This window comes from Protomyctophum parallelum, assembly GCF_964188405.1.
Source record: "Protomyctophum parallelum genome assembly, chromosome: 8".
Lineage (NCBI taxonomy): Eukaryota > Metazoa > Chordata > Actinopteri > Myctophiformes > Myctophidae > Protomyctophum > Protomyctophum parallelum.
Genome location: NC_139703.1, coordinates 8,531,449 through 8,557,457, shown reverse-complemented (window position 1 = coordinate 8,557,457; position 26,009 = coordinate 8,531,449). Strand labels below are relative to the sequence as shown.

At 42.2% G+C, this 26,009-nt stretch overlaps 1 protein-coding gene across 1 annotated transcript in view; it reads right to left on the bottom strand.

Moving 5' to 3' along the window:
- rad18 (RAD18 E3 ubiquitin protein ligase) overlaps positions 1-26,009 on the bottom strand; it is a 79,840-nt gene that overhangs the window by 42,967 nt on the left and 10,864 nt on the right. Inside the window, exons 2-7 of the mRNA XM_083772287.1 lie at positions 24,700-24,778; positions 23,513-23,574; positions 21,366-21,436; positions 9,826-10,502; positions 8,721-8,820; positions 902-1,089 (exon numbers count right to left, since the gene is read on the bottom strand). Of these exons, the coding sequence (XP_083628413.1) occupies positions 902-1,089; positions 8,721-8,820; positions 9,826-10,502; positions 21,366-21,436; positions 23,513-23,574; positions 24,700-24,778 (1,177 nt within the window). The remainder of the gene's footprint in view (positions 1-901; positions 1,090-8,720; positions 8,821-9,825; positions 10,503-21,365; positions 21,437-23,512; positions 23,575-24,699; positions 24,779-26,009) is intronic.

Sequence of the window (26,009 nt, the reverse complement as noted above, 5' to 3'; positions counted from 1 at the left end):
GTTTTCAATAACACTAACATTTTGCTGCCTCCTGCATTATGTGACATTTAGAAACAGGTGGTACGCTACGCAGGACGGTTGAGTGATTTCCAACGAGCGCTTCCAAACTCCAACACTCCATGCTGCTCAATGTTTTGCCACTCAGTCTAGATGAGGGGGGCGTGTCCTGATGGGAAAATCATGCATGTGCATACTCTCTATAGCAGCGGCTCTTTGAGAGCGGTTCTGAAGGAGTCAGGGGATTTGCATGTCTTAACCCATTCTTTTTTTTTTGCGGCTTACGCCTTTTATTGATTTTTGAAGGGACAGACAGTAGGCTGACAGGAAACGGGAGAGAGATGGGGGGATGACATGCAGTAAAGGCCGTGTCGGGTCCGGGAGTCGAACCCGCGGCACACTGCGACTGGATTACCAGTCCGGTGCCTAGACCGTTACGCTACGGCCTGGGCCGTCTTAACCCATTCTGACCTGAGATCAGATTCATACGAGGTTTCCACTGGACACACACTGGTCTGATTAACCCATTCTGACCTGAGATCAGATTCATATAAGGTTTCCACTGGACACACACTGGTCTGATTAACCCATTCTGACCTGAGATCAGATTCTAAAAATGTCGTTCTTCGATTTTTTTCAAAAATAGCAGACCTACAAGCTCTTAGCGCGCCACTCGGTGGCACGCTATGAGCTTGTAGATCTGCTATTTTTCAATAGCTAAAGCATAACATGATGCTAACACCAAACAGCTGTTGGTAGGGCTTTCCACATGTTAGTGGCATAGGAGCGAAACTAATTTAACCCCTTGTTGGAGCAGAATCCAACGTGGCCGTAGGCAGGACAGGTAAATGCAGAGTTCACCCTTTTGCACCCCCTAGCTGCGGACCTAAGGGAGAGCTCCTACCTGATTTGGGAGTGAGCGAGTCGCACTGGGCGTTGAACATGTGGACAAACTCCTTGTGCTTTCTCTCCAGCTGTTCCCGAGAGCCGTCGACAGAGAGGTGGCACTCCTTCAGCTTTTTCTTCAGCTTCTGCAGGGAAAGGAGGTGGTAGACTAGCTTCCCCATCGGACGCATGCTAGGACCTCCAGAACTGCAACAGAAAGGGGTGTGTCGAATTTGATTTCAAAGTCAAATCCCGACTTCACAGAATACGCTACAGGGCTTTTTGAAACGGCTGGAAAACAAATGGAATTGGCCTGTGGTCTGAACGAAGCCATCGCTGTCATTTGCGCAACCGCAAGAGAACATGGTAGTAGCTTTAACCCGTTCTGACCTGAGATCAGATTCATACGAGGTTTTCCACTGGACACACACTGGTCTGATGAACCCATTCTGACCTGAGATCAGATTCTAAAAAATGTCAGTCGTTCTTCGATCTTTCAAAAATGGCAGATCTACAAGCTCATAGCGCGCCACTCGGTGGCGCGCTATGAGCTTGTAGATCTGCTATTTTTCAATAGCTAAAGCATAACATGATGCCAACACCAAAACGGGTTCCCGTTCAGAATGGGTTAACCCATTTAGGCCTGACCTCAAAATAAAATAAAACTAGAAAAAGTGCCCTTCTGGGCACAGGTCTCCACCAGGATTCTTCCTCAGCCTAGTGGGAATATGCGTGCACAGTTTCATCGCAATCGGACGCTGCGTTGAGGAGTTGTGGCGATTTGTACAAAGCGGGCTACTCCTGAAAACTGTAGGAGCCAATTGTGGCCAATCAGGATGGAATATGAGAATATATTGATCACATGACTATGGAGATCATGTGTACCGATTTGCGTGAAATTTGGATAAAATCTGAAGGAGTAATAATAGAAAATGTGTTTTACATATGTCGGCCTCCTGGTGGCGCTATAAAGAGCATATGTGAAAAATTCCAGGCAAAGGTTTTTCCTTGGCCTCTAGGGAGTTGGCATAGAAAGTTAACCACAGATCCGTGCAGTTAGAGGTAAAAACACTTTTCGGCCAGTTATAGCGCCACCTTGAGGCTGAGTTGAAATTGTTCATGTGGCATTTCGTCCTCGGCCTAGTGGGAATGTGTGTGCACAATTTCACGGAAATCACGCGATGTGTTCATGATTTGCAGCATTTTGTTTGAAACTGAGCACTCCTGTGAACTTTGGAAGCCAATGTTAACCAATCAGGATGGAGTGTGAGAAATGTGAAAGACCGGTTTCGTTGAATGGCTCTAGAGAGACTGTGTACCAATTTGCGTGATGTTTGGACAAAATCTGTAGGTGTACTGTGCAAAAACTTGTTTTGCACAAAGCGGCCTCCTGGTGGCGCTATAAAGTTGTGGAAAGTTTGGGGCAGAGGTTCATCGTTGGCATCCAGGGAGTGTGTGCGCAGAATTTGGCATCGACCGGGTTAACGGTGGCCGAGATTAGCTGCTCACGGACGGACGGACACACGGACGGACGGAGTGCAAAACATACTCTCCCCCCATGCCTTCGGCCTGGTGGAGACAATAAAATCTGAAATAGATATTTTCACGATTTTTCAAAAATAGCAGACCTAGGTCTGCTATTTTTCAATAGCTAAATTATAACAATGTTTAAAACACCAAAAAGGGGTCCCCCACAAAATGGGTTAAATTTATCTGCTTGATCCAACCCTTATAATTAGTCTTTAATCTAAAAATAACTTTTAACATCATAGCCACATTGATAACGTTTGTAATAAACCAACCCGTTTGAACCCAGATCAGAACAGTACGTATAGGCCATCATGATTATTATAGTATTAAACAGTTCTGGAATGTTAATTAAACGGCGACTTAATCCATTTTCAACCTATCTTCATAATTGGTCCTCACTAACGCTCAAGATAATATTGGTACCAACCAGTGACACCAATAGAAACTGCAGGTATTCCTGTAAAGCATTAATACAAAAAGAATGCAATAGAAACATTCTAGACGGGTTCTGAGACACAGGCCGAGTATACAAACATTGTATTCATTGATTGAATACTTTTAACAATTTGCAGATTGTAACAGAGGTATGGGTTCAGGTTTACAAACGTTGTTAAAAGCAGAACACAAAACTTGCTGGGTGCTTGTTTCCATTGTGGTCCTGTTGTGGTCATCCTTTTCCTCTCTTTTTTTAAGTCAAAAGTTTTGACTTAAAAAAAAAAGAAGAAAGGAAAACGATGAAATGTTTTGACTGGAAACATTTCTCTGTTTAAAAGCCCCAGTGAACATCCTTTTACTGAGAGTACAATAATAAATAAATGTAAACGTACTTTTCACCTCCGATATTAAAAGTCGTACTTCAAGTAATTCTACTGCTACTCGTCAGTCAGGGCATATCATATAATAAACCCACTAGACACTTGGGTTGTCTAAGATTGGCCTGCCTCTCTCTCTCTCTCTCTCTGGTCCATTTTTCACTTATACAGTCCAAGAGGAGAATAAAACGCACTACGCGAGGTGGAAGCATAGAACTTCTCTCCGTGCTGTCTCGTCTGGAATGATGCCTTCCTCTAGAGAGAGTTTAAGGGAGCAGAAACTTACGCAATCCATCATTATGACATCAAGGTCCACTGTAGATCAAGTGTGCTGTGCCTTTACACAAACATGCCCAATCATCACCAGAACCGCAAATTGACAAAGTATGTGTATTAATCTTCGTGAAAAATTCACCACAGACAGCCTCTTAACGAGATGAATGAAAATATATGTTATTTAACCCATTTTGACCTGAGATCAGATTCTAATATTGTCTTCTACATCCTGACAGTTTTCTGAAAAAGCTATGTTTCTATGTCAGTCGTTCTTCGATTTTTTTTTTTTTAGCTAAAACATAACATAAAGCTAACACCAAAAATGGGTTAATGCGTCAAGACATCTGTCATGGACTATACAATCAAGCAATTTTATTAAGTCTTGATACTGGAAAAATATTGGAGGGATTCAAGACGTGGAATATTTTAAACATCCAAAACATTTTAGTTATGAATAATGATAAAAAACTCATCAGTCTTAGTGAGAATTAACAGAGTATACTCAAGTTGATATAATGATGTGCTACTGGCAAGCTACTTTCTGAAACAGATTCCAATAATATACAATATAATCATCAACACTACGGAATCTGAAATAATGTCCTATGAATGTATCCTGTGACTTTATTCCAGTGGGACTTAATCCATAGTGACATCTTAATGACAACATTTACAACCTTTGTTTCCCTTGCCTACAGATGTGCCATTACAACTAGGCCTATCAAAAAAAATCGATTCGAGTTAGAATCACGATTCTAATGCCGTCCGATTCAGAATCGATTCTCATTTTCCTTCTTTTTTTTTTTTTTTTTTTCTTGCACAAAATTTGTGCAAGAAAAAAAAAGAAGAAAAAAAAGGCCATAATGCATTGCATGCACAGGTACATTTAATGTACCTGTGCATGCAATGCATTATGGCCTGGGTTTCTGCATAGTGCATTTACTACCAGCTAAGCTAAGCCTGCCAATTGTATTTATTTTACACCTGTTTTAATACTAATGTATTGTTCTGGTATTGAGTGAGAAGAGATTTTTTAACTTTTGTACTGGTTCAAATTTGTGCAAGCTAAATAAATGAGACATGTTCTTACTCTTGGATTTAACCTTTGTGTGTTTAAATCATTCAGTTGATAAAACCTTTACAATTATACAAGCTTTTTACTAAATGTACTCTGCTTTCATGCCAGAAGACTGGAGTAGATCATGCTAAAATTCTATTTAATTGTTTTTAATAAAAATAAAAAAACTGCTTTAGAATCGAAAAAAAATCTTTTTTGAATCGAGAATCGGAAAAATCGAAAAGATCGTTTTTGAATCGAATCGTCACCCCAAGAATCGGAATCGAATCGAATCGTGGGACACCTAAAGATTCGCAGCCCTAATTACAACTCTTCAAGCTTTCAGGATCGCTTTCGGTATTTATTCAGGGTATCTGAATAGAATTAACATATTAACACCTTGGCACATGCCCAACTTTCTCACTGACGATGTTCCGTTTCCGACAATCTACTGAATTGCCAATGGCAGGACATGTGACGTTCTTAAAAAACGGCACATATGTACATTGACCATATTCACACCGCAGTCATTTTGCACCTGTCATACACCCCTATTGTAACGGACCCGCAGTCGAGACTTTTAATGTGAAGGTGTTTTTCTTGGGGGTATACAGTATGCAAAAACGTGGAGCTCTATCTTGTCATGATAATTGGGCCAGCTGCAGAGAATCTGGTGATGGGGAATTAGGCTGGGCTGTGGTACTGGGGTTTAAATGCTGCCTCAGGTTGAGGAAGGGACACTATGGCAGCAGAGTAACAGAACAGAAGTGTTCAAATGGTTTGTGGACCATGGACCGTCACCGGATGGAAAGGGCTTAAGAGGAAAAAGCCTAAGGAACGGAGAGACGGATGGCCAAACTTTATTGGAACGAATGGATGCCAAGCAGTGAAGCACATGCCACTTTAGCACCCAGCTGGAAAGGGTACAAGGTGACTTTATATTTGGTCTGAGCGTCTTATTTTGAGGTTTATTTTCATGTTGCATTTTGATACGGTAGTTTTAGGTTTTATTGGTTATGTAATTATGGTTTATGGGAATGTGTGTTGCTGATATTTGATGCGTTTATTGATTATTGTCTTCAACCTTTTTCATGGCCAGCTGGGTCCGCTACACCTATGACCCCATCAAGGCGAGGCGAGAGCAAAATGGCCATTGTGTGAACGTCAAGAACTATCACAAATAGTAAGTAAGCAAAAAGGCAGTCGTTTTAGGCTTTCACCTCTATTTCTTATGGAGGGATAGACAGTAGGCTGACAGGAAATGGGGAGAGAGATGGGGGGGCCGTCGGGCCATACCTGGCCACGGCCCAGACCCGCAGCGGGTTCCTAACGCCAAAACAAATGGGTTCAGAGCTGAGCCAAGTCTCCTGAGGAGGCACGTCTGAAGCCTGTCCTGGACGTAAAAACAAATCCATGTACAGTAGGGCTGCTGAAGTGGTTAGTGTGTTTTTAAATCACCAAAATCAAGTAACTTTTCATAGAATTAGTAGTGGAGTAAATGTACAATATTTTCCTCTGAGATGTATTGGGCAAGTATCGAAAATTGTAAATACTAAAGTAAATACCTCAAATTATACTTAGTTTACAGCACTGCCCTCAGATAAGTATCTTCATCAGGGGAACAAACGTTAACAAGCAAAGTGGCTGGTACTGTACGTTCATACCCATCTTTCAGCCCCTTGTCATTTCCCGTTTCTCTCCAACTGTTGCCATCGAGTCTTAACCCATTTAGGCCTGACGTCGAAATAAATAAAAAAGTCTTCTAAATCAGTTTTTCTGAAAAACCTTATGTTTCTATATCAGTGGTGCTCAATATTTTATGTCAAGGACCCCAAAATTATATGTATATTTGGCTGCCGACCCCCATCTGAAAATATGTTGTTCCAGGGACCTCCCCAGAAGCAAAGATTTGAGTTAAAAATGTTCGCTCTGAAAGAATATATTTTCCAAGATTTGCGCCACATTTTCACAGTCTTTCAAAACTAGCAGATCTACAAGATCTTAGCGCGGCACTCGGTGCCGCGCTATGAGCTTGTAGATCTGCTATTTTTCAATAGCTAAAGTATTACATGCAACACCAAAATGGAAAAACAAACCACAGATCCAGAATGCGTGGTATTCAACATCCCTCAACTTCCTCAACCTCATCTTTATGTCTCCCCATCCCTCTGCGTTCAGCTTCTCACTTCGGCTTTAGGTCTCGTCAGTGACTAAACTCCTCTCCCTCCTCCTGGCTTTAGGTCTCGTCAGTGACTAAACTCCTCTCCCTCCTCCTGGCTTTAGGTCTCGTCAGTGACTAAACTCCTCTCCCTCCTCCTGGCTCCGAAGACGTGGAATGAATGACCTTCACCCATCACATCAGTCAGCACCGACTTACTCCGCCTTTTCTTTTTTTGCTGCAGTCTAAAAACTATACCTCACACATTGGTTCTGTATGCACATTTAGGTAGATGCTAGCTACACTATGAGAATACAAAACAACTCGCCCCTTTACCAACTCGCCCCGGGCGTACAGCCGGCGGAACAGCGCGGCCTGGCATTCCTAAAATAATCCAAGTAAATTATGCTTAAACGGATAACTTATTCTTAACCTTAACCTCAGTAAAACGATGCCTAAACCTAACCCTATTCCTAAACTTAACCCCAGTAAAAAAATGCCTAAACCCTATTCCTAAACTTAACCCCAGTAAAACTATGCCTAAACCTAACCCTATTCCTTATCTTAACCCCAGTAAAACTATGCCTAAACCTAACCCTATCCATAAACTTAACCCAAGTAAAACTATGCCTAAACCTAACCCTATCCATAAACTTAACCCCAGTAAAACTATGCCTAAACCTAACCCTATACCTAAACTTAACCCCAGTAAAACTATGCTTAACCCTAAACTTATTTCTAACCTTATTCTCAGTAAAACAAAATAAAGAATACAAGAACCACCACACCGAGCTGTCGGCGTGAGGTCAGCGGAAAAAAGCTGGGGCGAAATAGAATTGTGGCGACCGTACCCGTTACTCACTATGCCGATGGAATTGGGGCGACCGTACCTGTTACTCACTATGCCGATGGAATTGGGGCGACCGTACCTGTTACTCACTATGCCGATGGAATTGGGGCGACCGTACCTGTTACTCACTATGCAGATGGAATTGGGGCGACCGTACCTGTTACTCACTATGCAGATGGAATTGGGGCGACCGTACCTGTTACTCACTATGCAGATGGAATTGGGGCGACCGTACCTGTTACTCACTATGCAGATGGAATTGGGGCGACCGTACCTGTTACTCACTATGCCGATGGAATTGGGGCGACCGTACCCGTTACTCACTATGCCGATGGAATTGGGGCGACCGAACCCGTTACCCACTATGCAGATGGAATTGGGGCGACCGTACCTGTTACCCACTATGCAGATGGAATTGGGGCGACCGTACCTGTTACTCACTATGCAGATGGAATTGGGGCGACCGTACCCGTTACTCACTATGCAGATGGAATTGGGGCGACCGTACCTGTTACTCACTATGCAGATGGAATTGGGGCGACCGTACCTGTTACTCACTATGCAGATGGAATTGGGGCGACCGTACCTGTTACTCACTATGCAGATGGAATTGGGGCGACCATACCTGTTACTCACTATGCGGATGGAATTGGGGCGACCGTACCTGTTACTCACTATGCAGATGGAATTGGGGCGACCAAACCTGTTACTCACTATGCAGATGGAATTGGGGCGACCGAACCTGTTACTCACTATGCAGATGGAATTGGGGCGACCGTACCTGTTACTCACTATGCAGATGGAATTGGGGCGACCGTACCTGTTACTCACTATGCAGATGGAATTGGGGCGACCGTACCCGTTACTCACTATGCAGATGGAATTGGGGCGACCGTACCCGTTACTCACTATGCAGATGGAATTGGGGCGACCGTACCTGTTACTCACTATGCAGATGGAATTGGGGCGACCGTACCTGTTACTCACTATGCAGATGGAATTGGGGCGACCGAACCCGTGGCAGCCCATTTTAATTTCCTTTGCACTCTTAATTACTTCAACGTTTACCCTGTTTGTTTGGCACTTGTCACCAAGTCCGATCTTACATTAGCATCTGCTAATGCCTAACTAAGTTTAAGTGCTTCCTTTCAGTACCTCCTTAAGCTATTCTTCTTGGGTCCGCTGGCGAGGCACGTGTCCAAGTGTTTGTTGATGACGTTTGAAGCGATGCCTATAGAACACACAGGGCACTCCACTGAGTACAAAGGAAAAGACAAAATAAAATACCAATTAAATGTAATAAATGCATCACCTCACACAGCACTCATCACCGACCACTCAACAGCAATAAAATATAAAATGTAAACTCGAATATTTAATCCAGGACGTATTTGAATGAATAAAACATTATTTGAATGCAATCTGTATGGTAAGAGTATTGTTAAGGCAGAACAACCAGGTTGTTGGAGGTGGTCCTTTTCCTTTTTGCATACATATTTTGCATATTTTAATCCATTTTGTCAATTAATTCCTCCACACACATTTCCGTGTTGCCATTCACATTTTGTCTTTGAGTGCCAAGAAATTGTTTTGTTGTTTTTAAATCAAATAATACGCCCTCACTTAAACCCATTCCACACCGATGATTCGCAATGTAACTCCTTGCAACATGCAACTACTTGCAACCATTATCCCCAATGGCAGTTGCAAGGAGTTGCATTGGTGCGGTTGTACCTTAGAACGGTTTTCTTGCAAGTGGTGTGGTTTGGGCTTTAGCTTTAGTTAATAGCTTTTAACCCACTTTGACCTGAGATCAGATTCTAAAAATGTCTGAAAAAGCTATGTTTCTATGTCAGTCGATTTTTGATTTAAAATAAATAGCAGACCTACAAGCTCGTAGCACGCCACTCGGTGGCGTGCTATGAGCTTGTAGATCTGCTATTTTTCAATAGCTAAAGCATAACATAATGCCAACACCAAAAGGGGTTCCCGCCCAGAATTTAATGGATCACACGTGACAAAATACAAAACTCTTATGAACCGGATCCTCCATATTTTCTGAATATTTAACTTTTGTTTTTGCTCTCTCACGCAGATGAATACACTGAGGTTTAACCCATTTTTGGGCGGGAACCCCTTTTGGTGTTTTAAACATGTTATAATTTAGCTATTGAAAAATAGCAGATCTACAAGCTCATAGAATGGGTTAATGGCCCAATATGCACCCCCGTCTCGGTAGGCAGCACATTAATTAATTCACCTTTAATCACCGGCTTCTTGTCTTCTGATGGAGAGAAGGTCTGTTGAGAAGGTTCTGTTGGAGAGAAGGTCTGTTGAGAAGGTTCTGTTGGAGAGAAGGTCTCGGCATCGGACGGTTGTGGGGCTGAGATCGGGTAGTCCATGTCCAGGTTCTCCAACTTAATAAACTTCCGCTTGGGAGCGCGTACAAGCTCCGATGCCATTGGCTGCTCTGCAGTGGGAGCGCATACAACCTCTGATGCCATTGGCTGCTCTGCGGTGAGAGTAGGTGGAGCACTTTGTGTATGCAGGTGCGTTTTCTCGTTACCCTGCGGAACACGGGAGGCAGCGGGAGAAGACTGCTGCGCGTCTGTAGTGTCGAGGGGTCTGGGACGCTTTGTAGTGTCGAGGGGTCTGGGACGCTTTGTAGTGTCGAGGGGTCTGGGACGCTTTGTAGTGTCGAGGGGTCTGGGACGCTTTGTAGTGTCGAGGGGTCTGGGACGCTTTGTAGTGTCGAGGGGTCTGGGACGCTTTGTAGTGTCGAGGGGTTTGGGAGGCTTTTTGGAAAAGTGACTGAGAATGGAGCCGTCCTTCTTGGGGGTGTCCCTCTGACTTGACGTTCTGCAACCGACGGCTGTTGCTGGCGGCGTTTCTGGGAACAGTGGAGGGGTGTCACCGATGGCTTTTGACAAATGCTGCCTGGAAGATGAAGATAAAACAAGAATATAATTTGTACGAGCAAACTCGTAAGCATTAAGGAAGCTACCCACGTCATCTTTGACATCGATGGACTGCCAGAAAAATAAGTTTGTTTGTGTGTGTGTGTGTGTGTGTGTGCCTGTCTGTGTTGGCCGTGTGTCTGTGTCACTGTGAGTGTGTGTGTGTGTGTGTGTGTGTGTGTGTGTGTGTGTGTGTGTGTGTGTGCGTGCGTGCGTGCGTGCGTGCGTGCGTGCGTGCGTGCGTGCGTGCGTGCGTGTGTGCGTATATTCCACAACAAAAAAAAGAATAATCTTCCACATCCGTTTTCAAAGCTGAAATGTAAGGCAGAACAACCAACACATTTGCAGGTTGTTGGAGGTGGTCCTTTTCCTTTTTGCATACATATTTTGCATATTTTAATCCATTTTGTCAATTAATTCCTCCACACACATTTCCGTGTTGCCAACTTGCCATTCACATTTTGTCTTTGAGTGCCAAGAAATTGTTTTGTTGTTTTTAAATCAAATAATACGCCCTCACTTAAACCCATTCCACACCGATGATTCGCAATGTAACTCCTTGCAACATGCAACTACTTGCAACCATTATCCCCAATGGCAGTTGCAAGGAGTTGCATTGGTGCCAGAGCATGTGAGCGGAGCGGAGCGAGGAGCGGAGCGGGGGGATTTTGACGTGAGCGCGGAGCGGGTTTTTAAATGTGTCAGATTGACTTCCGGAGCGAGAACTGTCCTCCGCTCCGAGCCACTCAATGCACACGGCACGGCTAATTTATCATGCTCATGCTCATGCTCCAAAAAAGACTGCATGTTGCTGCAACATGCGGTCTGAAATGAAGGCCTTCAGGTTTAATTAGCCAATTTCAGGAAAACAGAATTTTATTTTTCCCCCGTCATTTCTTTCTGCTGAGCGGAGCGGGCATCTGAGTGTAGCCTCGGAGCAAGCACGGAGCGGGGAGCGCTCCATGCGTAAATGAAGGTGAGCGCTGAGCGAGCGAGGAGCGAGCGTAACAAAAGCCGTCGAGAGCGAAGAGCGGAATTATCGGCCGCTCCGCTCCGCTCACATGCTCTGATTGGTGCGGTTGTACCTTAGAACCATTTTCTTGCAAGTGGTGTGGTTTGGGCTTTAGCTTTAGTTAATAGATTTTAACACACTTTGACCTGAGATCAGATTCTAAAAATGTCTTCTACATCCAGACAGTTTTCTGAAAAAGCCATGTTTCTATTTCAGTCGATTTTTCAAAAATAGCAGAGCTACAAGCTCCTATGAGCTTGTGCTTATTATGCTTATCCTTATGCTTATTCCAGAACAAAAAAATGAATAATCTTCCACATCCATTTTCAAAGCTGAAATGTACCATGGCACCAATTTAGTGATATTATCTCATCTGCCTTTCACTCACAGATTCAGAATAGTGGGATAAATGCAAAAAATCTAATTTAGCCACATTAAAACAATATTTATATATGTATACAATGTATCACAGGCACACGCCACCCATATATATATATATATATACATACACTTGGCAATAAATACTGCCAACAGTAATGTGAGCTCTTTGACATAAACTATGCGTGTTCAATTATCTTGCACTTAACCGTTACGCGAGGAAGAATAGAGCAGTTGGCCACAATCTTGGGACGGTGGAAAGCAAACAAATTGCGGCAGGGCCATTACTGGATCATAAAATGGAATCAATGAGGTGTGCAATGGTCCTGCTTTCCATATTGAAAACTTTTTATTTGTCCTCATCCCCCCCATTAGGAGGGATCTGCACGCACATACCTGCATGGATGCCCTGCTCAAATAATACAGAGGGCCATGTGTTGTAAATAATACAGAGGGGGAAAGGGCCATGTGTTGTAAATAATACAGAGGGGAAAAGGGCCATGTGTTGTAAATAATACAGAGGGGAAAAGGGCCATGTGTTATAAATAATACAGAGGGGAAAAGGGCCATGTGTTATAAATAATACAGAGGGGAAAAGGGCCATGTGTTATAAATAATACAGAGGGGGAAAGGGCCATGTGTTATAAATAATACAGAGGGGAAAAGGGCCATGTGTTGTAAATAATACAGAGGGGAAAAGGGCCATGTGTTATAAATAATACAGAGGGGAAAAGGGCCATGTGTTATAAATAATACAGAGGGGGAAAGGGCCATGTGTTGTAAATAATACAGAGGGGAAAAGGGCCATGTGTTATAAATAATACAGAGGGGAAAAGGGCCATGTGTTGCCTCTCCATGCAGTTTATTTAATAATACAGTAGGGTTGGGTGACGATACGAATACATCGTCAATCGCGAATATATGAATCCAATCGCCGAATATTTTTATTAGGCGATTTCTCGGGACGATTCTGCCCAATTAACCTGTAAAATGTGAGCAACATGTGAATCAATTTGGCCCAGCAAAGTAGTAACAGCGGCCGGGTGGAAATCACCTCCTCCCGTTATAATGTATGCTCCCACAGTCCCCGCACTCAGCAGCATCGGGCACCGGGGCACGGCACTTACGGCAGCCGCCAGCCAGAGTAAAGGCTGGGAGCTGGGAGGATGTAGCCTACATGTTGTTTAAGCTCCGGAGTCCAGACCCATGCAGTTTAATAATATACAGTCACAACAGAATGCACACTGCTGTCTCGTGTCTCGCGAGCGGGGTTGAGGCGTATTGGAGGGTAATCCCTCCTGGACGCTATTGGCGAAACGCCTAAATTAAGGGGTCCCCCCCCCCATGTAGCCCACCCTGACCACTACTCATTGGTCAGGGGCATTACAGTCACATCTAGCTTGGTGACTCCCTCAATGACCCCATGAGGTCAAAGGGAATTACATGTGTATTCCATGTGAATAACACAGTTATGCAGTGTGATGTGTTGTGAGCTTGCAGATCACTTGTTTGGTGTAGATGGAAAAATTAAATGCGTTCATTATCTGAAGGTTAAAAAGCATTTATATTATTTCAATTGACATTGCCATTTCATTTGAATTGTGGCAATAGTGAAAATAGCCAATCTACAAGCTTGTTGTGAACTTGTAGATCGGCTATTTTCACAATTGTTGCCATGTAAACTGACATGGTGGAGTCTGTCATGTAAACTGACATGGTGGAGTCTGTCATGTAAACTGACATGGTGCGCTGAGTGCGCTCCCAGAGTGAAACACATGAGAAAGAGAATGATGATGATTGGTTAACATAGGGTAATTACTTTAGGCCTGTCTGTGCATGGGCAGATATTATATCCATATCATTGTCTGTGATTTTGGATATTGTACTATTGGCGTGTGTTCTATTCCTGTTTTTTAGAGTAGAGCTTAAAACAAACCACAACTGGACCAGTGAAATTAGGAATTTATTTTACTTGAAAACAATGTCTGAATTGGAAAATCTTATATATTTTTAAAACCTTTATTTTTTTATAAAGTAAAGTAACTAGTAAGTAGTTACTTTCACAATTTATTAACAAGTATTATTAACTTTTTCAGACTAGCAACTATAACTATAACCAATTACTTTTTAAAAGTAACATGAACACTGCGTGTCATACATTATCCCTTGCTTAGCACGCACACAGAGTTCTGTAATTTACAGATACATTTATTTTGTCATCATCGTCAACATAGCCACAGCTGGCCTGCATGTCCTGGAGAAGTTAATCTTGTATTTATCCCTCTACCACAGTACTAGTGTCAAGCTGTTCTCATCATGGCATCGTTAATGAGGCTTGACGTCCAAATTGAATAGAGACATCATGGTTATCCATGTGAGGCCACATCATGATTGGATTGTGTTGAAACAATCAAGAACGCAAATCAATAGAATTTAATTGCCCTCAATATGATGTTCGGGTTTTAAATGTGCTGCGTACAACTCCTCCAGCTATCATACCCGTCCCAAGTCAGGCAAGTTATTTTACCATCGCCAGTCTCCACTGTTGTCTTTCATCATTAACCCATTCTGACCTGAGATCAGATTCATACGAGGTTTCCACTGGACACACACTGGTCTGATTAACCCATTCTGACCTGAGATCAGATTAAAAAAAATGTCAGTCGCTCTTCGATTTTTCAAAAATAGCAGACCTACAAGCTCGTAGCGCGCCACTCGGTGGCGCGCTATGATAGCTAAAGCATAACATGATGCCGACACCAAAATGGGTTCCCGTTCAGAATGGGTTAACCCATTTTGGGAGGGAACCCCTTTTGGTGTTAGCATTACTAGTCCTTACCCGTTGTGAGATATTACACCCCCCCCCCCCCCTTGTGGCCGTAAAGGGTACTGCGCCCGGGTGCGTTTGTAATTGACTAATAAATTAATTAATAATCATTAATGTGTCAAATCGAAAAAAATCCATCCATATGCATATGGTCAATGCCTGTGTGAAAAGTGGGAGCGATTGGTGCAGGCAGTAAGGAGTTACGGCACTGTTTCTGACAGACACACACACGGACACACGGACACACACACATTCGGTGAATTATAGTATGATGATGATGTTATGCTTTAGCTATTGAAAAAAAGCAGATCTACAAGCTCATAGCTACGAGCTTGTAGGTCTGCTATTTTTGAAAAATCGAAGAACGACTGACATTGAAACATAGCTTTTTCTGAAAACTCAGGATGTAGAAGACATGTTTTAGAATCTGATCTCATGTCAAAATGGGTTAATGTGTACTAGCGTAGACCAACTCTGCCAATCTTTCTGTGAGGACATGGATTTGACTGAAGCATTCTTGGCACAGAAAAAAACAAATCTCTCATTGGCTTAAATAAGATGTTACAAGGAAGGGCATATTACCCACCTGGACCTCTCCAGGCAATTGAGTCAAAGCCAAACGCCAGATCCCTTCAGTGTATGTGCAATTGCACTGCTTATAAGTTTAAGGATGTTGCTCTCAAGCGAGGCACTGTGGAATATGAATGGCTTTTGGGCCCCAGTCTGTGAAGATCAAAGACAATATAACTCTTCCTCCACCACTGCTAGATGAAAAGAAAAGACAAATAGGTGGAGGGGACAGGTGGGGGCGGGACACTATAAATGCAATATACAATAAACAAGCAATCTAGGGCCTAGAACCAGAGTAGACTAATTGAGACATAAATAGAAAAAAGTGCTCCCAAAAGTGCACAGGTCTCAACCAGGTCAGGTAGGTTATTGTGGCCTACTGGTGCGGTGCGGTGCTATAATAGGACAATGTGAAATGGGTGCCATTTCGTCTACAGCAATTGGACGTTCACTTCAGATTCATGATTTGAGACATTTTGTTCCAAAAATGTGTTTAGCAAAAATCCACCTGCTGGTGGCGCTATAACAGGCCAATGTGAAAAGGTTGGGATTTATTCCTCGGCATAGTAGGAATGTGCGAGCAAAATCTCATTGCATTCATGACATTTTGTTCAAAACGGGCCAATCCTGCAAACTTTGGAAGCCAATGTTGATCATTGATCTTTACTCAAAAGGTATAGAACTTTTAAAGAACTCGGGTGCTGTATTATTGAAACCCTCTCCAAAGAGCACCTGGCTGCAGTTTTATACATAAAGTACCCATGAAGCGCTTATTTTCTTTTTTCTGGAAAATTCTGAATTGGCATCCAGGGAGTGTGTGTGCAGTTTCGTTGAGACGGGGTCAACGGTGCCAAGAGTTTGGACGGATGGACAGACGGACAGGGGCAAAAACATATTCTCCACCATGCAATCGCCTGGTGGAGACAATAAAAGCCTGAGACATTTAACCCATTTAGACCTGAGGACGATTCTACAAATGTCTTCTAAATCATGACAGTTTTCAGAGAAACCTCGTGTTTCTATGTCAGTGGTTCTCAAAAAATTTCACGTCAAGAATCCTCAAAAATATATGTAATTGGCCGCCGACCCCATCTGAAAATATGTCATTCCAGGGACTAGGGATGTCAGTAACGGATAGTTTCCCAACCGGTTACCCGTTAGGATTAACCGGTTCATTACCGGATAGTGGTTGATTTTTTTCTTTTTTTAATAGGCTACCCCAAATGTAATATGCATGTATAGGCTACATAATTAAAGTTGGTAGACGAATGGCATACATTTATTTATGCTCCTTTTATAAAAGACAAACAAAAAAGCAACATTTAACAATATAAATAAATTGTTGTAGGCTTCTGGCTTAATCATCAATAAACAACGCATCGCATCTGCATGATGCATGCATCTGCGCGTCTACAGTACAGAGGTCCGCCGGTTCTAGTCCAACAAAACATAAATAAATCCAGTCCAGATCCGAGCAACCTATAACTATAAAGCCACTGGACGCATGGGCTAAGCCTTTTTTTATTATTAAGGAAGATCAGCATGCATGTCACCGTGTTCCGTTTGTTGACTTTTCGCTGACGAGAAAACCCTCAAACATCGATAGCACATGGCTAACTTTTGATAGCCGTAAGCCGTGCCAGTGTGGAGACGGATAGGAGGGCAGCAGCGGCTGTAAACGTTCTCCCTCCAGGCCAAATGGCCAATAATGGATTTAATAATGTAGGTCTCTGCATTGATACGGTCGACATGTGTTCATCTCGTCTCGCTGTCACTCGCTTACATTTTGACTACCGCAAAGCTACCGTTGTAACTTGTAGCCAACTAGCCATTGAAGTACAACAGAGAACGGGGACATTGAGGGAGCAGAAAACAGAGCCCGAGCGCTGTTCATGCAGCCTGGAGTGCGACAAGCTGGGCGGCGCAAATAGCAATTTTAGGCATGTGTGCAACATGACAACTGTTTTAAAGTATTGTACAGTGACAACTACAGTCTCTGTAATGTTTATGTTGTACTATTACTAAAAACGATCTAAAATAAAGGGATTTAAGATCAGAACACGCATTTATTATTATGCAAATTAACCGTTAAAGCTGATAAAAATATCCGGATGTTTCTTAACGGTCGGCTAACCGGTTAACCGGTTAACCCCTGACATCCCTTCCAGGGACCTCCCCAGAAGCAAAGATTTGAGTTAAAAACGTCAACATTTGCGCCACATTTTCACGATTTGTCAAAAATAGCGGACCTACAAGCTCGTAGCGCGCCACACTATGAAAAGAGGTTCCTGCCCAGAATGGGTTAAGGCCACACTGCTGTCATAATGTTGTCTGTGAGGATACACGTTTTTCAGTCACTATTTAGTCCTTTCTTTTGACAAGACCTACCTTGACAAAGCTTTTTGGCATAAAACAGGTCTGACAAAAAGAGTGAAAAGGGAAATAACGAATTAGCATTTTCAGGCTACAAATGTACGTAATGAAGATGGGAATTCTGGAGCCATTTCTAGCACCAAGGAGAAGGAGGGCACTATTGTTAAATGACTACCCGCTCAATCTCCATCTGTATCATATTGCCAATTTGCCACACAGCCAACCCCGGCACTCACAGAGGACATTCGTTTACAGAGTGCTTTGAGAGTTTGTTGTTCAGAAGGGAAACCATGAGATGGAGGCAGTTTTAAGCCTAAAACTTTTACCCGTCTGTAAAACAAGTGCCCTCTCCAGACCACGAATGCAGCATTTACTATGGTGAAAGAAATGCAAATGCCTCTCCTTTCCATGCCATGCAGGAAGGCAGCATTCATTTTTCCCCCGAAGTCTCCTGAACTTGAGCGCAGCATTTTGCATTGAACAAATGTGTTTAGAAATTCATATCGTACACCGCATCTCCACTAGCTAAAGAGTACTGGGTTGCGCCCCGAAAATAGCTGATCTAGAAGCTCACAACACGCCGCAGCGCGATGCGTTGTGAGCTTGTAGATCTGCTATTTTCGCTATTTGTGTCCAAAAGTGCCCTCTTACGGGATGTCAGCCCCTGCCTCTCTAACACTCTCTGCGCGTCCCAGATTATCCGACTATAAACGGAATATGAATTCAACAGTGCATACCATAGTCCCAAACAACACATATTTAGCTAACGAATTTGGAAGACTAAGCTTTAGACAGATAGGTCTGCCACAGTTTAAATGGTGGAGAAAGTAGCTGGAGAAAGCTAAATGTTATCGCTATATAACTTCTTTAGTACTTGTCAACTACATGTATGAATGATTCTAACTGTTTAAAAAGCTCAGAACTACTTGTCAACTACATGTATGAATGAATGCAACTGTTTAAGAAGCTCAGAACTACTTGTCAACTACATGTATGAATTAATGCAACTGTTTAAAAAGCTCAGAACTACTTGTCAACTACATGTATGAATGAATGCAACTGTTTAAGAAGCTCAGAACTACTTGTCAACTACATGTATGAATGAATGCAACTGTTTAAAAAGCTCAGAACTACTTGTCAACTACATGTATGAATGAATGCAACTGTTTAAGAAGCTCAGAACTACTTGTCAACTACATGTATGAATGAATGCAACTGTTTAAGAAGCTCAGAACTACTTGTCAACTACATGTATGAATGAATGCAACTGTTTAAGAAGCTCAGAACCAGACAACAGGAAATTAAAGGGCAGTGGGAAGAGCGGCTCCATAATAAACCACTCACTCCAAAAACCACTGATGGCAAATCTGCAATCCTGCAGCCTGAAAGGAGCCCTAGTCTCAGTGGCGACGGCACGATGCTGATTGATCCAGAGAGGCAGCGGCATTGTGGCCTGCCGACACTACAGGAAATTGATTTTGTGGGAGTTCATAACTCCATTGAAGCAAAGAATATTGACTCGAGGAAAAGGAGGTCACAAAAGGTATTATACTGTACCGTGTGTGGCATGTTATGAGGTATTGAGCAAACATGTGACATCGATAAGACGATAACTCTAATAGGAGGCTATGGTTTTATTGTATTAGCGGAGGCATGGGAGATATTCCTCATGAAGGGATGACCGGCCTCAGCCAGCACACATGATATTTACAGTTTCATTCCATGCACTCCAGCATTTAAAGGGCTAACAAGATAATGTGCAGCTATCATTTTATTCTCTCCATAGACTGTGTCATATTGTGAATGTGAGTTTTTTTATGCATCAGTTAAGACACAATATGGGACGCTGACAATCATTATCGTTTGTGATAATAAAAAAGTTGTATCTCAGATATTTTAATTTGTCGTGTCCTCCATCATACACAATAGGATGAATTAAGTTATTGATGAGCTGCAAATTCAGTATTATCTATACTTGATAATACTGACCTGCAAAGATCTAAAGGCTTGTCGATTGGCTATTTTGTCAGAGTTAATACTCATTTAAAACCCATTTTGGGCGGGAACCCCTTTTGGAGTTAGCATTATGTTATGCTTTATCTATCTATCTAAAATTATCTAAAATAGCAGATCTACAAGCTCGTAGCGCGCCACTCGGTGGCGCGCTATGAGCTTGTAGGGCTGCTATTTTTGGCGGTGGTTTGCTCTTCACCATGGCTCGTGACGTCATGTTGTAGTTCGGTGGTCACCTCACCACCAAAAATCCAGACTATGAATAGGCCTTAAGCCAGATGCAATCCTAGAACCTCAGATCAGCTAACACAGGGACGCTGTCTGAACCTTCGCCAGAAATCACCCGGGATGATCCTCGACACGTCTCAGGCTGTTCTCTACCTCCCGGCTCCCACAGTGTGGACCAAACTCCTCATTGATTGCAGTTACAACTGCAGACTCGCGCCCAATTATCTGGTCAACAAAGTATAAGCGATTAAGACAAGTGGTTGAGGAAACTGGAAGAAAATAAACTGTTTACTCCTACAACAGTCCAATGAAGGAAAATATCAACTATCTAAAAATACTAGGACATTCCTTTATCCACTAGACAAGCTCTGGGTACAATTACATCCACCTGTTCTTTTTTTAATTAAAATTCAAATGTATAGAAACAATAGGCCCCTAAGCTTAAAAAACAGACAACTAAAAGAGACAACATTGAATGACCTCAGTTGATGAAAATGAAATCCCCGTTGTATTCACAAAAAGACCCCTGGATCCAAGGGTGGATCAAGATATGATGATGACGAGTGTTTCTCAAATACACATACTGTAAAGTTAGGAAATTGGTCTCCCGAGGGATAATCGTCAATAAGGATAGCATCCTGTGAAATAATCTGTTAATCTCATTTCTCAAGGTCATGGTAATGTACAGTACAGTCAGGAACGACTGTACGAAACGAAAATGTAATTTTTTTGCACCAGGCCACCCAAAAACCAATTTGAGTGCCGTCAGGGGAAATAAAAACGAGAAGGAAAGTGAAAACCTATAGCCTCTTGACAACGCCCGTCCCTCAGACGGTCTAGAAAACAAAAACGAGCGAACCCCAAACTGTCTGTAATTATGAGATCTTCTATGCCTTCACACTGTAAAGCCACGTTAAACTTGATACTTTGGAGTAGTTATGCAAAAGCAACTACTCATTTTAACCCATTTTGCTATTGAAAAATAGCAGATCTACAAGCTCATAGCTCAAGCTATGAACTTGTAGGTCTGCCATTTTTGAAAAATCGTTAAAATGTGCCTCAAATCTTTCAGAAAATTGTCATGATTTAGAAAACTTTTTTTTTTTTTCGACGTCAGGCCTGAATGGGTTAACCCATTCTGAACGGTAACCCATTTTGGTGTTAGCGTCATGTCGTGCTTTAGCTATTGAAAAATAGCAGATCTACAAGCTCATAGCACGCCACCGAGTGGCGCGCTATGAGCTTGTAGGTCTGCTATTTTTGAAAAAAAACCCTAACCCTAACCCTAACCCTAACGAATGACATTTTTAGAATCTGATCTCAGGTCAAGAATGGGTTAATCAGACCAGTGTGTGTCCAGTGGAAACCTCGTATGAATCTGATCTCAGGTCAGAATGGGTTAAGTAGAAAAGTCGTTGGTAAAATATTGGCTAAATGGTTACCTGACAACTTGAAAGGGTACAATCAGTTCATCCAATGCCCGGTTGTTCTGTAGACATTGTTCTGTCATTGGCTACAGCAGAGGGAAAAGAAGGGAAACTGTAATGAGCTTCAATTTGAAATGGAATGTTTGTTGTTTATTAGTAAAACATGACAATAATCAGAAATTGTAGTACAGCATAAACACAAACTTGGAGAACAACATTTACATTAACAGTAAAATAAGATTTGTCGGTCCAAAAATACCAATAATAATAGCCTAATAATCTAATGTCCTTTCTGATTATTGCTTCCTTAAAGATGAAGTGCCGTGATTTCTTTCCACCCTAAAACCTGACCAATAGGTCTTATTGTTATACAGTATAAGGGAGGTATAATTTTTTCAAAAAAGTATACAGTATTTGTTAAAATGTTGTTTTTGTGTGGGCACGCCCACGTGCCAGGGACGTTATCCCGTCTTATTGCCGTCTTTGTAATGGATTTTTATTTTATTTTTATTTTTCTTAAAAAATATATTTTTTATTTTATTTTCATCCATATTTTGAGAATTCCTCTAAAATGGGGTACAGGTGATGACATGCACATTACATGCATAATATAATTACAAATTATTTATTTTATAATGGGCACTCAGAGCCTAAACTGGTGACCACCAGGTGGCGCTGAAAGAGTTAAAACACAATTAAGACATAGGACGTCTGAGAACGTCATAAGGATCCCGACATATTAGTACCTTTGACGTGTGAGGACGTCCTAGCGACGTCCCAGCGACGCGGGGCGAGATAAGAATATTCAGAATTTTTCCTTTTTTTTTTTTGGCTTTTCGCTTTTCGCTTGCCGTATGATAACGCTCAGTGCAACTATTAGCTTGTCATTGACTCCCATGTTAGCGCGGCGGAAAGAATGACTCGTATCTCCTAATCCAAGGCGCTCTCCGTGGTGATGAATGGATCGATATGCTGGCGCTTCATTTCTGCTCCTCATCCGTCTCTCCCGCAAAATATGAACGCTTTTTGGAGTGTAAAAAAATATATTAAGATGATCGGGGATCTGAGGTCTCTTTGTAAAGTCAACTTCTTTAGGAAAGTGTTTCCTGTTTCATGGCTTTCAAAGTAAAAGCGATCAGACAACTCTGGCACCCAGAGCTTCTATTTTGAAGGCACTTCCGGCACTAAATTTAATTTATCTAGTTGGAGTCAAATGTGGGAGGACATCCCAGTATGCAATGGCTCTGTTCATTAATGTTTTCACAAGTGCAGAGTAAAGGGTAAAGTAAAGGGACCACTTAGTGGCAGTGCCCTGCGTCTAGGATTATAGCTAATAAAACTAACTGAAGGGCTTCTGTGAGGAATAGAAGTTCTTTAACCATTTAAACCTGAGGTCAATTCTAAAAGAAAATGAAAAAGAAATTTTCTAAATCCTAAAAGTTTCCTGATTTGAGTTCAAAACGTTCCCTCTGAAAGAATATACCAGTATATTCAAATATTTGCGCCAGATTTTCACGATTAAAAAAAAAAATAGCAGGTCTACAAGCTCGTAGCTCGCTATGAGTTTGTAGATCTGCTATTTTTCAATAGCTAAGGCATAACATAATGCTTAAAACACCAAAAGGGGTTCCCGTCCAGAAATAAACAAAAACTGAATAAAAGGCTGCATGCCAGTCTTTCATCCATCCAACGTGGAATCTCAGTGGTTCCCAAACTTTTTCATGTCAAGGACCCCCAAATTGACACCAATTAGCCCGTGGACCCCCATTTGAAAAGATATGCCAAGGACCCCCATGAGAGAACGCTCTAGCAGTGATTCTCAACCAGTTTAATTTAAAGGACCCTCAGTTTGGCATGCATTAGTCTACGTACAGACCCCCATTTAATGGCATTTCTATCCCTCAGACCACCAATTTTTATTGTAAAATAAATGTTAATTTAACTCTGAGAGTGTACAAATAGAACCAAATTGACCCGTTGGGGTCCATTTGTACACTGTGTTTACAGACACATAAGAGTCCATTTGGTTCCTAGCTATCATTTAGCTGGGGTGGGGAGTCAGGGGACCCCCTGGAACTCCCTCAAGGACCCCACTTTGGGAACCACTGATGGAACTAAAGTCAGGAACCTGGTTTGTTTGTTTATGCAACATTCGTACTTACCGAGTTGCACACTGGACAATGCAACTTAATTGAAAGACTCTTCCTGATGCACAAAGAGCAAACTGTAAATGTAAACACAAGATTTCCATTACTTTAAATCAGTTAAGTTTAACATGGGTGAATGCAGTTAAGTTTAACATGGGTGAATTCGTGTTTTTTAGGGGCTCACTCCAGTTCTAGGCAACACAGAATGGCTTTAACACACACACGCCAAAATACTACAATATATTTTTCTGGACATTTAATATTTCAAAATGTAAAATTGATCTTGCCCCGTTTAATTTAATTGAATTGAATTTAATGTTTCATTCATTACCCCAAATCTACAGTAATAGTGACCACCAATGTCAAGATGACACACGCATACTCCTAACACACCGAGTGCATGAGAATCTAGAATGTAGCTACTGTAAATATAGAATCTAGCTACTGTAAATATAGCCAGCAGCCTTATTTTATCTAGTCTACTAACTATTAAACCCCCATGCATTGATTACAGGTTGTATAATAATAACGTGTTTATATAGTCTGCTGGGATTGCGCACCTCGTCTTAACCCAATTTTTTAGGACCACACGGTAGTGTAGAAATGTTCGGTGGCGAGGTAAAAAGAATGACCAAATTCGGAATGAAAATTGTCACTGCATAATATTCACGTCCTGTGTGGGTGTACACACACACACACACACAAACAGAAATCACACTGGTGTGTAAGGAACTTTAAAACACAACGACAAAAGTAGTTCTTAGTAGTATAGTTTTCGGCTACATAAATGTTTTACTAGGCCTACGCATGACCGGTAGGAGGTATAGAACTCCACGGTATGTGTATAATAGATTTAAACACTCTTTTGTTCCCCTGTCAATCAAAATGCTCAATCAGAGATTGCCGAATGCACGTTACTGACTCAGAGATTCAGGGATTGCCAAAAGCACTTTATTGACTAGTTGCACTTTATCAAGGAAATGTGTGCAATATCTCTGTTTTGTGCATGTTGGGTGTTTTTTTCCAAGACACATTTCTCCCAAGGGAGACAAATAAAGACAACCTTGAACCATCAAGACCTCGCACATTTCAGGGGATAACCATGGCTGACTGCTTGTACTTACAGTACAAGGGGATAACTGTATACTGGATAACTGTAACTGTATTTCAGGGGATAACCATGGCTGACTGCTTGTACTTACAATTATGGGAGCATTTTGTCATCATTGCAATATTGAAGAAATCTAAACAAATGGGACAACGGAGCAGGTCATCGAGATCCTGTAAAAAAATAGAATGAATTGCATCAGTCAAACACAGCATCGATCAACTTTCTGTCTATAAATTCTGTGCAGAGATTATCTTTCTGTGTGTTTGGAAGCACCCTCCTGCATTACGTGCAATTTCGATTCGGAATGGTACTGGTACACAGGGCCATTTAGTGATTTCCAATGAGCGCTTCCAAACTTGAACACTAATCACTGCACAGAATGTATTGACAGAAAGTAGGTCATAACATCATGTCTACGCCGGTGGATTTTTATGAAACAAAGACTTAACAGATACAAAGAGGATAAGCTTTCCGTAGAGCTGCAAACTTGGCGGGTTTAAGACTTTCCCATTCCATGAATGGGGTTGTTGGTATTGCAACTTAGATGCAGATAGCATTATAATAGCATCCGAGTTGCTTGTGGGGCTAAATATAACATGGAAAACTCCCAGAGTCAGACTTGGCTGAGGAGGACCCAGTAAAACGTAGAAGGCTATAGTCCGTCTCATTCATCGTTCCTGTAATCCATTCATCCGCCATCCTGTAATCCATCAGTTCTTTTTCCCTCCAAAGCGGTTTGCTCGAGTCTCAGGCAGCCTGCCTGTCTATCGCTTGCTGGTTTCTCCAAGTGCCTAGCCCAGTGGTTCCCAAAGTGGGGTCCGGGGACCCCCGGGGCTCCTTGAGGGAGTTCTAGGGGGTCCTCAGCTAAATGATAGTTTGGAACCAAATGGACACTTATGGGCTGTAACTCAGAGTGTACAAATGGAACCAAACGGAGTGGACCCTAACGGGTCCATTTGCTTCCATGTGTACACCCAAGAGTAAAATCAACATTGATGAATATAAATTGGGGTCTCAGAGATAAAAATGTCCTTAAATGGGGGTCCGTAGACTAATGCATGTCAAACTGGGGGGGGGGAGGTCCTTGAAATTAAACAGGTTGAGAATCACTGGTCCCTGACTCCCTGGTATATCTCTTGAAATGGGGGTCCGCAAGCTGATTAGCGTCAATTTGGGGGTCCTTCACATGAAAAAGCCCACTCTCTAGTCTGTCTACTGAGAGCTGGAAGCCTATGTAGCAGGCCTCGGTAGGAGAGATGGTTTCCATTCATTTATTCCGGGCTCATGGACATAAACTCAGCTGCTTGCCATGCATTATGTATAAGCTCCAAATAGTTATCACCACATGGAGGAGAGAAGTAAACATTGTAGAAGCCAGAGCAGATGTATCATGCTGTCATC